General features: G+C 44.1%; 1 protein-coding gene across 2 annotated transcripts in view; it reads right to left on the reverse strand.

The window, feature by feature from the left end:
• The window catches only part of LOC135541834 (SAP domain-containing ribonucleoprotein-like), a 60,644-nt gene extending 46,280 nt beyond the window's left edge, over positions 1-14,364 (reverse strand). The window contains exons 1-9 of one of the 2 annotated variants that reach the window (XM_064968253.1): positions 14,264-14,364; positions 13,278-13,377; positions 11,086-11,123; positions 10,933-11,003; positions 8,750-8,801; positions 8,472-8,545; positions 7,942-7,979; positions 7,825-7,853; positions 5,876-5,944 (exon numbers count right to left, since the gene is read on the reverse strand). In XM_064968253.1, coding sequence (XP_064824325.1) covers positions 5,876-5,944; positions 7,825-7,853; positions 7,942-7,979; positions 8,472-8,545; positions 8,750-8,801; positions 10,933-11,003; positions 11,086-11,123; positions 13,278-13,377; positions 14,264-14,296 — 504 coding nt within the window. In that variant the 5' untranslated portion in view covers positions 14,297-14,364. Of the gene's footprint in view, positions 1-5,875; positions 5,945-7,824; positions 7,854-7,941; positions 7,980-8,471; positions 8,546-8,749; positions 8,802-10,932; positions 11,004-11,085; positions 11,127-13,277; positions 13,378-14,263 lie in introns of both variants that reach the window. The other variant, XM_064968252.1, reaches the window with a different exon arrangement.

Consider the following 14,364-nt stretch of genomic DNA (forward strand, 5'->3'; position numbering starts at 1 on the left):
AGAGACAGACAGACAGACAGCGAGACAGAGACAGCGAGCGAGACAGACAGACAGAGCGAGCGAGACAGACAGCGAGACAGAGCGAGACAGACAGCGAGAGCGAGACAGACAGACAGCGAGCGAGACAGACAGCGAGCAGACAGACAGACAGACGAGCGAGACAGACAGCAGCGAGCGAGACAGACAGCGAGCGAGCGAGACAGACAGCGAGCGAGACAGACAGCGAGCGAGACAGACAGAGAGCGAGACAGACAGACGAGCGAGACAGACAGCGAGACGAGACAGACAGACAGAGCGAGACAGACAGACAGCGAGCAGACAGACAGCGAGACAGACAGACAGCGAGCGAGACAGACAGCGAGCAGACAGACAGCGAGCGAGACAGACAGCGAGACAGACAGACGAGAGACAGACAGCGAGCGAGACAGACAGACGCGAGCGAGACAGACAGACGACAGAGCGAGACAGACAGCAGCGAGCAGACAGCGAGCGAGACAGACAGCGAGCGAGACAGACAGCGAGCGAGACAGACAGCCAGCGAGCGAGACAGACAGACAGCGAGCGAGACAGACAGCGAGAGCGAGACAGACAGCGAGCGAGACAGCGAGACGAGCAGACAGCAGACAGCGAGCGAGACAGACAGCGAGCGAGACAGACAGCGAGCGAGACAGACAGCGAGCGAGACAGACAGCGAGCGAGACAGAGCGAGCGACAGACAGCGAGCGAGACAGACAGCGAGCGAGACAGACGAGCAGACAGCGAGCGAGCGAGACAGCGAGACAGACAGCGAGACGAGACAGACGAGAGAGCGAGCGACAGCGAGACAGACAGCGAGCGAGACAGAGACAGCGAGACAGACAGAGCGAGACAGACAGAGCGAGCGAGCGAGACAGACAGCGAGCGAGACAGACAGACAGCGAGCGAGACAGACAGCAGCGAGCGAGACAGACAGCGAGCGAGCGAGACAGACAGCGAGCGAGCGAGACAGACAGCGAGCGAGCGAGACAGCAGCGAGCGAGACAGACAGCGAGCGAGACAGACAGACAGCGAGCGAGACAGACAGCGCGAGCGAGACAGACAGCGAGCGAGACAGACAGCGAGCGAGCGAGACAGACAGCGAGCGAGACAGACAGCGAGCGAGACAGACAGCGAGCGAGACAGACAGCGAGCGACAGACAGACAGCGAGCGAGACACAGACAGCGAGCGAGACAGCGAGACGAGACAGACAGCGAGACGAGACAGACAGCGAGCGAGACAGACAGCCACAGCGAGCAGAGACAGACAGCGAGCGAGACAGACAGCGAGCGAGACAGACAGACGACGAGACAGAGACAGCGAGCGAGACAGACAGACAGACAGACAGCGAGCGAGACAGACAGACAGCGAGCAGACAGACAGACAGCGGCGAGACAGACAGACAGACAGACAGACAGCGAGCGACAGACAGACAGCGAGCGAGACAGACAGCGAGACAGACAGACAGACAGCGAGCGACAGACAGACAGACGAGAGACAGACGAGCAGACGACAGACAGACAGACAGACAGCGAGACAGACAGACAGCGAGCGAGACAGACAGACAGCAGCGAGCGAGACAGACAGACAGACAGCGAGCGAGACAGACAGCGAGCGAGACAGACAGACAGCGAGCGAGACAGACAGACAGCGAGCGAGACAGACAGACAGCGAGCGAGACAGACAGACAGCGAGACAGACAGACAGCGAGCGAGACAGACAGACAGCGAGCGAGACAGACAGACAGCGAGCGAGACAGACAGCAGCGAGCGAGACAGACAGACAGAGACAGCGAGCGAGACAGACAGACAGAGACAGCGAGCGAGACAGCGAGACAGACAGACAGCGAGCGAGACAGACAGCGAGCGAGACAGACAGACAGCGAGCGAGACAGACAGACAGAGAGCGAGACAGACAGACAGACAGCGAGACAGACAGACAGACAGAGAGCGAGACAGACAGACAGAGAGCCAGACAGACAGACAGAGAGCCAGACAGACAGCGAGCGAGACAGACAGCGAGACAGACAGACAGCGAGACAGACAGACAGCGAGCGAGACAGACAGCGAGCGAGACAGACAGCGAGCGAGACAGACAGCGAGCGAGACAGACAGCGAGCGAGAGACAGACAGCGAGCGAGCCAGACAGCGAGCGAGACAGACAGCGAGCGAGACAGACAGCGAGCGAGACAGACAGCGAGCGAGACAGACAGCGAGCGAGACAGACAGCGAGACAGACAGACAGCGAGCGAGACAGACAGACAGCGAGCGAGACAGACAGACAGCGAGCGAGACAGACAGACAGCGAGCGAGACAGACAGCGATACAGACAGACAGACAGAGCGAGACAGACAGACAGCGAGCGAGACAGACAGCGATACAGACAGACAGACAGAGCGAGACAGACAGAGACAGAGAGAGACAGAGAGAGACAGAGAGAGACAGAGAGAGACAGAGAGAGACAGAGAGATTTAGATTCATTACATTTCTACTATTGACTGTTACCATTTTATTGTTGTTATTTTTATATTTAATTTTGTATTTTTATTTACTAGAGAGAAAGAGAGACAGAAAGACAGAGAGAAAGACAGACAGACACGTGCAGGATTAAAATGGTCAAGAACTGAATTATTTGACCAGGGACGGGGCCTTAGCCAGGGTTGCAATCTGAGCCCTGCATTCTTCAATATTTACATCAACGAATTGGCCACTATTCTAGAAAAGGTCTCCACAATTCAGAGGTTAAATGCCTACTCTTCTCAGATGACCTATGCCTGCGGTCACCTACAGCACATGGTCTACAGCAGAGCCTGAACCTGCTAGAGCAGTACTGCCAGACTTGGGCCCTGGCAGTAAACCCCAAAATAACAAAATAACGATTTTCCAGAGAAGATCCAGATCTCAGGGAATTCGACCAAAGTTCTCAATTGGAACAAAATATATAGAGCACAGCACACACTGCAATTACTTATTTTAAAACCTAAGTTCAACTGGACACCTTAATGAGGCAGTGAATGAACTGAGAGAAAGCACACAGGGCATTGTACACCATTAAAAAAACAATTAAAATTGAAATAGCTATTAAAATTTGGCTAAAACGAATTGAATGTGTCATTGAACCAACTGCACTGTATGGCAGCGAGGTGTGGGGTCCACTTGCAAAAACAAGATTTCCCCAAATGGGACAAACACCCCCATTGAAACCCTGCATGCAGAGTTCTGTAAGATTATCCTACATGTCCATAGGAAAACTACAAACAATGCATAAAGGGCAGAATTAGGCCAATATACACCAAGAATAAAAACAAAAAAAAGAGCAATTAAGTTTTGGAATCACTAACATACAGTAATCCCCTCTCATATCATCACCAAGCCCTGCAATGCCAAGAGCTGAGCAAATAAAAGAGTCCCCTCATTCAGCTGGTTCTGGGACTGAGTTCACAAACTTGTTCTACTAACACACGGAAGCCTCAGGACCACAACATCCAATCAATCAGAATAAACCAAATTACAACACAGTCAAAACAAAACTACATTGCTTATTGGGAAACACAAACACAAGCACAAAGCCTAATGCAGTGATATCTGGCCCTAAATAGACAGTACACCGTGGCTAAATATTTGACCATGGCTACTGATCAAAACCTTAGAAAAACCTTGACAAAGTACAGGCTTCGTGAACACAGCCTTGCCATTGAGAAGGGTAGACACAGGAAAACCTGGCTCCCTGTAGAGGAAAGGCTGTGCAACCACTGCACAACAGCAGAACCTGAGACAGAGCTGCATTTCCTGACAAAAAGTCAAAAATTTGAAACCCTTTTTCAAGGTTTCAAAGACCTCTCTGATGAGAGTAGGCTACCCCTCCTGTTGGGGGAGGACGCAGAGAGCTGTGGGTTGGCAGACCACTACATTGCTGCCTGCCATAAGATGAGGGACAGTGTCTGACAGACCAATCAACCTGCACATTTCCTCCACTGTATGCTTATTGTTATTGTTGAATGTATCGTCATTTTGACCCTTGGCTATTGTTGTTACTGTTGTCCCGTTGACAATTTTGATTCTCATTTATTTTCATATTGTAAATATCCCAAATAAGCTTTGGCAATATGTACATTGTTACATCATGCCAATAAAGCAAAATTAATTGAATTGAGAGAGAGACAGACAGACAGACAGACAGACACACACACACACACACACACACACACAGAGACTTCTGCTGACATTACACAACAGGCATTGTTGCACATCTCCCCAGGAGCTTGGCGCCAGGCACTTCCGCCTGCACACAAAGGCATCCAGTGAAAAGGCCCTGCCGCAATAATTGAATCTGCTCCTCACTCACTGCATACTGGTAACGCCATCTACCCCCAACCAGGGGCTATTATATCTGCCCCCTGTGGACTGCCGTTTCCGTTGTGTAAAAAAAAGAGCAAGGGGAATGGGAAAGGTGAGGGGTGCAGTGGAGGGTTGGGCAGTAATAACCTCAATACACACATTCTCCTAGTAATACTGGGGGGAGAGAGTGTACTACTACTCTCGATGAGCAGCTGATTCAACTAAGTACAAATAAGAGGAGGAATGAATACATAACCCAGAAAACAAATGGAGATACAGTTTGGGTTGAATAATATTCTCCAACACCATGGTATGAACAGAAAGAGTTGTCCTAAATAACATGGGTAAGTCAGCAGTGAAGGATAAGTGAGGAAAACAGCTGACTGGATTAAGTGTAAGACACTTATGGTAAATTAGGTTCAGATATCTATGGGTTTCTGGGGTTAAACGTAATTATATTAACCTTACTGGATTCAAATAAGGTAAGACTCTATAGAATAGGAAAGTATACCACGTTATTGTTTGATTCTGTGCTTGTTTGTAGGGTGACTTATTTTTAAATACCCAAATTTGGGATAAAATAATGATTTTGCGGGGCATTCACAGGACGTTGTACAGGAATTATGAGTACCTAATGAGCCATGGAAAACCTCACAAGTTTGACGAAATTACCTTATCTTTCATTCTAATACAGCTATTTAGTTACTTTTGTAGCTCTTGGTTAGAAGCATGCTTCTTGTAAATTGTTAACTGTCCTCTCTCCCAAGTTTAGCTGGAACTGAGCCTGACAGGATTTGACTAAATGTGATTGGTAGACATGACATTGCCCTATGTATCGTCTTTTTAAATTTGCACAGAATATCAGATCTCACAAAGATTGGAGAAGTGTTTAACATGACCAGTACCTCATCCATATGATATAAAATGTATCTTGTCAAAAGTGCAACCTGCCTTCCTGACTGTAAAAGAAACCAGCTGGAGTGACTCAATGTCAATTATCATTAAATGAATGGAGAGTCTGAAATAGTGGACAAATTAAAATGTGTCAATTAATTACATAACATTTTAAAATATATATTAAATATGGAACGTGTGGTTGCTGGATGTGGGACAAAAGGCCAAAACACAGTACTGTCCCACACAATTGGGGCCAGTTGGCCACCCGACCCGTATACTTGTGTAATTGGGGCCAGTTGGCCACCCGACCCGTATACTTGTGTAATTGGGGCCAGTTGGCCACCCTACCCGTATACTTGTGTAATTGGGGCCAGTTGGCCACCCTACCCGTATACTTGTGTAATTGGGGCCAGTTGGCCACCCTACCCGTATACTTGTGTAATTGGGGCCAGTTGGCCACCCTACCCGTATACTTGTGTAATTGTACCCGTATACTTGTGTAATTGGGGCCAGTTGGCCACCCTACCCGTATACTTGTGTAATTGGGGCCAATTGGCCACCCTACCTGTATACGTGTGTAATTTGAATTACTATGCAAGTTTCATGTAGTCATGAGTCAGCTCACCGTTTTGGCAACAGGGGAGACATTCATGCCAAAGCGCTCTGCCCGCTTCTTCAGGACCTCAACGCTGACCTAACAACACAGAGGGAGGAGAGGGGTTGGTTACAAGCTCCACCAAGACTAAACAGGTATGCATACACACACACTTCTATTCATAACGACAAAAAAACAGTTCTGATCATTTTCATACAGTCTTGTTCTCCTCTAATAAACACAGCAGATTAACTCCTGTTCATAGAGATCATATTAAATTACTAGAGGGGCTATGTCATAACCCCTAAAAGTTCCAGAATGGGCTGAAAATGGCAGCCGCATTGGTCAGGGAGAAATCCAAACCAGTTTAATTGGAATCAATGGCATTAGAGGCATAATACAGATTTTTCTTATGTAGGAAATTAAAAGGTATGTGATATCAGAAATTCTGTAATATAATTGTTAATCTGAAATATGATCACATACTGTAATAAATAGAGTTTATACAGGTGTTATGCCTTGCATGTGCAAGCACCACCACTATTGTCAGTAGTACTATCAAAGCTGTAAAAATAAAAAAATAAAAATGGTCTGCAAATAAATACAGACACGCACACACACAATACCGCTTTGGTAATAAGACATTATTTGTTTAACCGAATGGGGGAAAAGTCTGAACATCTGAAATAAGATCAGGATCAAACGAGCAGGATAAAAAAAATGCTAGGTTGTCTAACATTATTCCCGACATGCGACCATCGCATTAGGCAGCGGAGAAGGGATGGTGATCCTGCCAGCCATATCCTAAGCAGCTGCACTTGATTCAACCTAGCTAATCAAAAAACAGAATAATAAATCATTTATTTTGTCAAATTGATGGCAGTTTGGAAACTGGGAGGTAGCCTGACTCCCTACATTGACTTTGGTTTGCAGTATGACAAAGACATTCACAAATATCTTTGATACATATGTTTTTAGCAACTTTTGGGGTAGCTAACAAGCTTTAACTTGGTACCTTGCTAGCACCAATGCAACTAGCCTGAAAACAATGACCAGAAACTGCTATCATTTTCAATATTCTAGCAATGATTTAGGAATCCATGTGACTAAGTATTAGCTAGGCAGCCACTTGTTGTTTTCCGAATGAAATCAAACTGTAGTTCATGAAAATAACTAGTTAGCTAGATAGACAATGAACTAAACAAGCTAGCCAGCTACCTAGCCCTGTTGCCCCAAGCTAACGTTATAAGTAAGCATGGCTAGTATAAGTAAGCATGGTCCGACCATCAATCAATACAAAAACTGGCTTATAAATAAGGAGTATTTTAGGTGACACATAGCTAGCTAGCTATAGCTACTGAAACAGATTATATAGTTTTGCTATGTTTTTGGGGGAAAACATTGTTTGCATCCAACAGCTTGCTAGCTTTTTTTCTAACCAGCACTGTCCCAGAGCTTGGAGAAATGTGTATCTGCCTCGTGCAGCAGGTGCAAGACAACTTTACCAGCGTCATAGCATACATATTGGTGAATCACTGTGATGTATGACATACAAGTGACAGTGTAATCAATGTGTAATAACTACATAAAAATTGTATGTATGTGCAATTATTAAGTGACGTGCAGTCATATTCAGGTCCTGATTGGTCAACAAGCTTTTTTGACGCATCAAAGTGTTATTTGATGTGTATCTTTTTTGACAAAGACCAAACAGAGTTCCATAGCTAACAAACATACAGTGCAGAAAAATTGTTAAGTTATTTTATACAATATCTTATCACAGCACTGGCAAACCATAGCTGACCAACTCCCTGACCAATCACAAGAAGGTTCATGTCCATTCTAGTATTCTAATTCCATGACAATGTTATAGTAGCCTACTGTAAATGTGAGGATTATGTGAGGTGTCATTTTATGTGCCGTCACCGTTGCAGTAGGAAAATAAAAAAGTAATATAAACCCCCCCCCCTGATACTCACAGTTGGTTTGCTATTCGCAACTGGTGCACCTAATAGACAAAGAAAAAAATCTAATGAATTACACACTTTGGACTGGTCATGCTGAAGGACCCATGAAAGGCTAAAAATCCAACTCACCTGGTGTGGAAGCCGGCGTTGGAGCTGGTAAACCGAACCTGACAAACATCAGATCAATTCAGTTAATATTCACGCACACAACCAACATCTTTTCAACATCCATTTTACTATGCTTTCAACAGTCAGACCAATATGACTTCCCATGGGGCAGATTATTGCCACATATAATATCTTTGTTATTCTTTTAACGCAACTACCTGACATTGTTCACTGAGTAATGATCAAAACTTGATTGTTAACTACTATATTTCATCGATTTGAGGAGGTCAAGAGAAGGGTCAAAAGTGCGACACATTGCTGATGTCTACATGCAAGACGTACAATACTAGTTTATCCAAAGTCAACAGATGATCCATTATAATATATCCCATTTAGCAGACGCTTTTGTCCAAAGCGACTTACAAGTCGGCTGGGGCCACTACTTTTACATATGGGTGGCCCCAGCGGGAATCGAACCCACGACGCTTGGCGTTGCAAGCGCCATGCTCTACCGACTGAGCCACACAGTGGAATTCAGTCTAGGGGCTCACCTGGCAGCACGGGCCTCTTTCTTACTATCAGCAGTGGCAGGCAGGTTGAAACGCTCCGCCCTCTTTTGCAGCTTCTGTGATGGAAACAAATACAAGTTGAGGATTCATACAAGTACACTTCATCAATGTAGTGCCAATAGGGCAGGTACACATTTATCCTGTCAAGGTTCCCAATACCGAGTGAGGATTACGAGAGCTGATGAGAATAACATGGTGGGAAACAATGATTATAAATCTATTGATACACCAGTTATTCTGTGCATCATGCTACTACATACCTCCCCTGCAGCTGCTGGGGCAGTGATTTTCACAACTTTCTTCTCAGGATCCCTAAAGCAAGAAAAAAAATGAATTGAATTAAACCATTAGGGCGGTGAATACAGTATCCAGTGAAAAACTAACCCTAGCCTGCCCTCTACTGGTCATAAATAAACTGCACAGCCAGTAGCTGCAGTATGTTTCCATTAATTGTCCAGTGATTGTCGAGTATTCGAAAGTTAGCTTAGAAAATAAATGTGACAATTGCCTGCAAGTGTGCATTACCATTTAACTAACTTGTCTGAAGAAAAAAAACTGCTGGACATAATGACATCACCCCCCAAAAAAAGGTTGAATAAAAATGTAGTGGTAGAACTGTTTCCATTACTCATTTAGAGTAATTGCGCATAAATACATTGGCCTGTACGTCCTCCCACCTATCTGTTTCATGTCTCGGGTAGCCTGTGAAAGCCAGGGTGGATAGAATGTAATAAAAATGTAATAACTGACTAATATTTGCCATATTCTAATAATTCTCATGTGCCAACCAATGGTTTATTTACGCTACATGACTAAAAGTATGTGGACACCTGCTTGTCAAACATCTCATTCCAAAATCATGGGCATTAATATGGAGTTGGTCTCCCCTTTGCCGCTATAACAGCGTCCACTCTTCTGGGAAGGCTTTCCACTAGATGCTGGAAAATGTTCCTACTGCGACAGTGACCTGCTTCCATTCAACCACAAAAGCATTAGTGAGGTCGGGCATTGGTGTTGGGCGAATAGGCCTGGCTCGCAGTCTGCATTCCAATTCATCCCAAAGGTGTTTGATGGGGTTGAGGTCAGGGTTCTGTGCAAGCCAGACTGATCTCGACAAACCATTTCTGTATGGACATCACTTTGTGCACAGGGGTATTGTCATGCTGAACCAGGAAAGGGCCTTCCCCAAACTGTTGCCACAAAGTTGGAAGCACAGAATCATCTAGAATGTCACTGTATGCTGTAGCTTTAAGGTTTCCCTTCATTGGAACTAAGGGGCCTAGACCGAACCATGAAACAACCCCAGACCATTATTCCTCCTCCACCTAACATTACAGTTGGCACTATGCATTGGGGCAGGTAGCGTTCTCCTGGCATCCGCCAAACCCAGATATGTCAGTCGGACTGCCAGATGGTGAAGCGTGATTCATCACTCTAGAGAACTCATTTCCACTGCTCCAGAGTCCAATGGCGGTGAGCTTCACATCCCTCCAGCTGACGCTTGGCATTGTGATCTTAGGCTTGTGTGCGTGCGGCTGCTCGGCCATGGAAACACATTTCATGAAGCTTCCGACGAACAGTTCTTCTGCAAGACGTTGCTTCCAGAGGTGGTTTGGAACTCGGTAGTGGGTGTTGCAACCGAGGTCAAACTACTTTTACGTGCTCCAGCACTTGGCAGTCCCATTCTGTGAGCTTGTGTGGCCTACCACTTCGCGGCTGAGCCATTGTTGCTCCTAGACGTTTCCACTTCACAATAACAGCATTTACAGTTGACCGGGGAAGTTCTGGCAGGACAGGTATTTGACAAACTGACTTATTGGAAAGGTGGCATCCTATGACGGTGCCACGTTGAAAGTCACTGAGCTCTTAAGATAGGCCATTCAACTGCCAATGTTTGTCTATGGAGATTGCATGGCTGTGTGCTCAATTTATACTCCGGTCAGCAACGGGTGTGGCTGAAATAGCTAAATCCACTCATTTGAAGGGGTGTCCACATACTTTTGTATATATAGTGTACATCATCAGTGCCAACGTATCGCCACATTCCGTGCCATGTTGAGAATTGATCTCCTGTTGGCTATATCGGAAATAATTGATAATTGATAACTGATAAAAATGTATGATCTTTGGAAAATGTCTTCTATATCTGCCGTTTCCATTACTGGAAACCTGTCTATTGAAATAATCGCCCAAAGAGGTCTTGTACATATGGCAACAGAAATTGATCAAGAATTGCAATCATAGACAACAAAAATAACATTCTGACATCAAGCTTCATCTTAACACACAATTAAGAAAATATGATGTAATGTTAAAAAACTGCTGAATTTACTATGAGAATCATGATAACAATGATTAGGCCTACTTCAATCACATAATAACCATTAGGACATCAAATATTCAATAGGTAGGTGGGTGTGAGTGAGTGAAATAGAGTACTGACTTTTCAGGTACAGCTGTCTCTCCTGCTGCCTCTTCTGCAGGTCTTTCATTGATTTCCTCTTTAGAATCATCCTGTAAATACACACGTAATCTCAACAAATCCTCCACAAATTTAAAGATATTCAGAAATATTGTAATAGTAAAGTATTCCTACCTCTAACTCTCCCAAGACCTCCTCTTCATTCACCTCATCTTCTGGAACATAACATGCTAAATATATATTTTCCTCACATTGTCAAGCCAACAAGCTGGCTGTAAAAACAATCATGTTTATCTGAGTATAGTACATTAGAGAATGCATACTTCACCTGTCAGAGTGAATAATGCTACATAAAGTGCATTTAGAAAGTATTTAAACCACTTTAATTTTTCCACATTGTCACAGCCTTATTCTAAAATTGATTAAACAAAACATTCATCAATCTAGACACAATACCCCATAATGACAAAGCAAAAACTGTTTTTTTGAAACGTATAAAAAAAAACGAAAACATGAATAACTTTTTTAAATTAGTATTCAGACCCTTTGCTATGAAACACAAAATTGAGCTTGGGTGCATCCTGTTTCCATTGATCATCCTTGAGATGTTTCTACAACTTGATTGGAGTCCACCTGTGGTAAATTCAATTGATTGGACATGATTTAGAAAGGCACCTACCTGTCTATATAAGGTCCCAGAGTAGAAAGTGTACGTCAGAGCAAAAACCAAGCCATGAGGTTAAAGGAATTGTCCGTGGAGCTCTGACACAGGATTGTGTCGAGACACAGATCTGGGGAAGGGTACCAAAACATGTCTGCAGCATTGAAGGTCCCCAAGAACACAGTGACCTCCATAATTCTTAAATGGAAGAAGTTTGGAACCACCAAGACTCTTCCTTGAGCTAGCCGCCTGGCCAAATTGAGAAATCAGGGGAGAAGGGCCTTAGTCAGGGAGGTGACTCAGAACCCACTGATCACTCTGACAGAGTTCCTCTGTGGAGATGGGAAATCTTCCACAAGGACAACCATCTCTGCAGCACTCCACCAATCAGGCATTTATGGTAGAGTGGCCAGGCGGAAGCCACTCCTTAGTAAAAGACACATGACAGCCCGCTTGGGGTTTGCCAAAAGGCACCTAAAGGACTCCCAGGCCATGAGAAACAAGATTCTCTGGTCTGATGAAACCAAGATTGAACTCTTTGGCCTCAAATGTCACGTCTGGAGGAAACCTACCGTGAAGCATGGTGGTGGCAGCATCATGCTGTGGGGATGTTTTTCAGTGGCAGGGACTGGGAAACTAGTGAGGTTTGAGGGAAAAAGTACAGAGAGATCCTTGACTGGGGCAAAGGTTCACATTCCAACAGGACAACAACTCTAAGCACACAGCCAAGACAACACAGGAGTGGCTTGGGAACAAGTCTCTGAATGTCCTTGAGTGTCTGAGCCAGAGCTTAAACCTGATGGAACATCTCTGGAGATACCTCTTAATATCTGTGCTGCAACATTCCCCATCCAACCTGACAGAGCTTGAGAGGATCTGCAGAGAATGGGAGAAGCTCCCCAAATACTGGTGTGCCAAGCTTGTAGCGTCATATGCAAGAAGACCCAAGGCTGTAATTGCTGCCAAAGGTGCTTCAACCTTCAACCATTATTTTCAATGACGGCCTAGGAACAGTGGCCGAGAACGACAGATTTGTACCTTGTCAGCTCGGGGGTTTGAACTTGCAACCTTCCGGTTACTAGTCCAACACTCTAACCACTAGGCTACCCTGCCGCCCTCAACAAAGTACTGACTAAGGGTTGGAATACTTACATAAATGTCATCAGTTTTTTTAATTTGTAATACATTTGATAAATTCTAAACCTGTTTTTGCCTTGTCATTATAGGGTATTGTGTGTAGATTGAGAGAGAAAAAACATTCATCCGTTTTAAAATAAGGCTGCAATTTAACAACATGTGGAAAGTCAAGGGGTCTGAATATTTTTCAAATCCACTGTACATCTATCAAACTAAGATTCAGTTATTGTAAAAATCAAGACAATTCATGATACCATCCAAAAAAGAATAAGGCTTATATTGCAGTAGTTTTTTAAATTAAGGTGAGTTCAGAAACAAAACAAGAGAATAAGTAGTATTTATTATGCAAAAACAAGAAACCACAGACCGACACCTAAACATGACAATGCATGCTGCTAATAATGTAATAGATGGAACTGAAGTGAACCCTCCATGTCAAAATTCACAGGGCTGGGGAGCATTACGCATTCGCACAAGGCAACAAAAAAAACATACACATTTAAATTGTACAATCAGCGCTATTAAGAAATTAGTGAGTGTTAATGCAAGAAAGTCAAGTCCACCATACCATGCTCCTCAAGGTATGCCTGCAACCGTCCAATAAGGTCACCTTTGTTTCCTTTCACCTCCAATCCCCTCACAGCACATTCCTGCTTGAGCTCAGCCAACTGAAGGTGAAGTTAGGGTCAACAAATGTATAACACTTTGTTAGTGGAGAGGGTATGCATATAATACAGTAGCAAATTAACATTGATTATTTTTTATTTTTTTATGTAAACTACAACCAACGAACGAAATCAGTGCTATAATAAACATGGCTACCACATGAGTAAACAGTTTTGCCACAACTCAATGCAGCAATTTGACAACAGACCAAGCTAGGCCTAAAGTACAGATAGAGAAATGTACAATAACTTGCCGTATACGGGGTTACAGGGGCAGTTTTGACAATAGTGTAAATAACTGCTAGCTATCCAACCAATAATAACGAGCTCAATAAAAGTATGCTAGCTGGCTATAGAGCAAAGTTTGCACACTAACGTTAGCTAGCGAACGTATTCATTTGCAAGGTGGAATGTATTTAGCTAGCTAAATTAATTCGTACAGCTAGCTGTTAAACTGACGACGTTCTGTGTTTTACAGTAACGTAAGCCTACTAACGTTAACGTTAATATGTGCTTATGCCTAGATGGGATACAGTTTTTATACTTAAAAAAAAGTTGATTTTAGGCCATTTAGCTAGCTAACCCTAACCATTTTCCTAACCTTAACCTAATTCACATAGCCTGTTGAGTAAATTATCCTAAACCTTCTACGAAAAGTCCATTATGACAAAAGATATCTCGTTAACTAGTTAGCACATCAGCCGATAACTTTTAGCTAGCTTCCATTTGCAGGCATATCACACTGCATTACTACCGCACAACTACATTAGCTAGCGTTGTAAACCGTAAAATAAGCATATTTTCAATCACTTGTCAATTTCACAAAAAACTAGATTATGAATAATTCCGTATACATTGAATTGTATTCATTTTTTTATTGTTTTCTCACCTTCAATTTATGGATTTCAACAACGTCGGCCATCTTGTTTGTATCGGGTAAGAGCGGAAACAAAATATCCAATGCGGTAGTACGCTTTGCTGAAAGGCGTA

The sequence above is a fragment of the Oncorhynchus masou genome, chromosome 6 (genome assembly GCF_036934945.1).
Source record: "Oncorhynchus masou masou isolate Uvic2021 chromosome 6, UVic_Omas_1.1, whole genome shotgun sequence".
Classification (NCBI taxonomy): Eukaryota; Metazoa; Chordata; class Actinopteri; order Salmoniformes; family Salmonidae; genus Oncorhynchus; species Oncorhynchus masou.